The 1,534-nt window shown below is 40.4% G+C and overlaps 1 protein-coding gene across 1 annotated transcript in view; it reads left to right on the forward strand.

The window, feature by feature from the left end:
- mxd4 (MAX dimerization protein 4) overlaps window positions 1–1,534 on the forward strand; it is a 62,639-nt gene that overhangs the window by 8,279 nt on the left and 52,826 nt on the right. Inside the window, exon 3 of the mRNA XM_057844416.1 lies at window positions 1,487–1,516. Within this exon, the coding sequence (XP_057700399.1) occupies window positions 1,487–1,516 (30 nt within the window). The remainder of the gene's footprint in view (window positions 1–1,486; window positions 1,517–1,534) is intronic.

Below are 1,534 nucleotides of genomic sequence, written 5' to 3' on the forward strand. Positions count from 1 at the left end.
CTGTAGAAACCCAGTGAATGTAATGAGATTAGCACTCATTACATAGTTGTCATCTCTGGCTCTTAGTGTGCCGTACTGACGTTTGGGAATCATATAGCTAACATTTGTAAAACTCCCACTTGATGCCCTTTTCACTAATGTTGTTCCAATCCGATACTCAATATTGGTATCGGCATTAGATATGGCTACTTTCGGAGTATCAGATTTGGTCACAACTCACAAACCTGTATCTGATAGTTTTGTGTTTGCCCTTTTTGCCTGCTGTAAATCAAACCACTAAGCAAACATGTCCACTGTATGACTCTACCTCTCTATAGATAACAAAGATATTAAAGAAGCATCATGTAATATTTTTAATCATAGCAATTCTCGAGAAGTTACCAGCACATCTGTATGGAAGCATCTGTACCGTATTTTTCGGACTACAAGTCGCACCTGAGTATGAGTCGCACCAGCCATAAAATGCCCAACGAAGAGAAAAAAAACATATACAAGGCGCACCGGAGTATAAGTCGCATTTTGGGGGGAAATTTACTTGATAAAATCCAACACATAGAACAGACATGTAATCTTGAAAGGCAATTTAATATAAAAATACAATAGAGAACAACATGCTGAATAAGTGTACAATGTACAGTGCATGAACAACGAAATGCGACTATACTGTCCTCACCAGGACGCTACGGCTCAGTCCTGGCTATTCAGCGGGCTAAACTCCCAAATGACGATGCTGGACGTCCGTATAATTTGCTGAATCAATTTCGTCCTCGATACCAAACAGGTTCGCATCGACGTAAATAAATGATAATTAGGTGCTTTTACAGCAATGACATGACACAAACGGTTAGCATGCGTTCGCTAGCATTAGCGCATCGTTCAAACAACCACACAACTAGCTCTAAGTGTCCGATCGCGGGTGGAAAACACACAACAACAACAGAAAAGATGATACACACAGGTGTTGCCTCTGTAGAGATATTTTACAAGCATAAACAATGAACATAGGTTCGCAGCCGTGTTTCTCTCTCGCTAACTTGCCCACTCAGTCAGAGCTACGTAGCTGTCGGTCTTCTTCTGGCGTGTGAGCGCTCTTCTTCACGTAAACAAGTGCGAGTGCGCCCCCATGTGGGCGTGAAAGCGCCACAAACTAAAAGCATGCATTTCGATATAAAAAAGTCAATAATACAATTGAACACACATTGCCAAAGGCAGAACGCGAACGCTATTAAGTTATTCAGATAACTATAGCATAAAGAACATGTGAAATGATATCATAATGTGTTAATGATTTCATACATAAGTCGCTCCTGAGTATAAGTCCCACCCCCAGCCAAACTATGAAAAAAACTGCAACTTATAGTCCGAAAAATACGGTACTTTTTACCTTGTGACTGACTGACTTCAGTCCAGGATGTAATATGCTGTTATATGGTAAAGCATTCACATCATCATTTGAAACTCACTTATGTCTTTTGTTTCTTTTCAGATCGTCGCACAATGAGCTGGAGAAACACAGGTATTGCTGCATTTCAAG

Source organism: Corythoichthys intestinalis, chromosome 8 (genome assembly GCF_030265065.1).
Source record: "Corythoichthys intestinalis isolate RoL2023-P3 chromosome 8, ASM3026506v1, whole genome shotgun sequence".
NCBI classification, from domain to species: Eukaryota; Metazoa; Chordata; class Actinopteri; order Syngnathiformes; family Syngnathidae; genus Corythoichthys; species Corythoichthys intestinalis.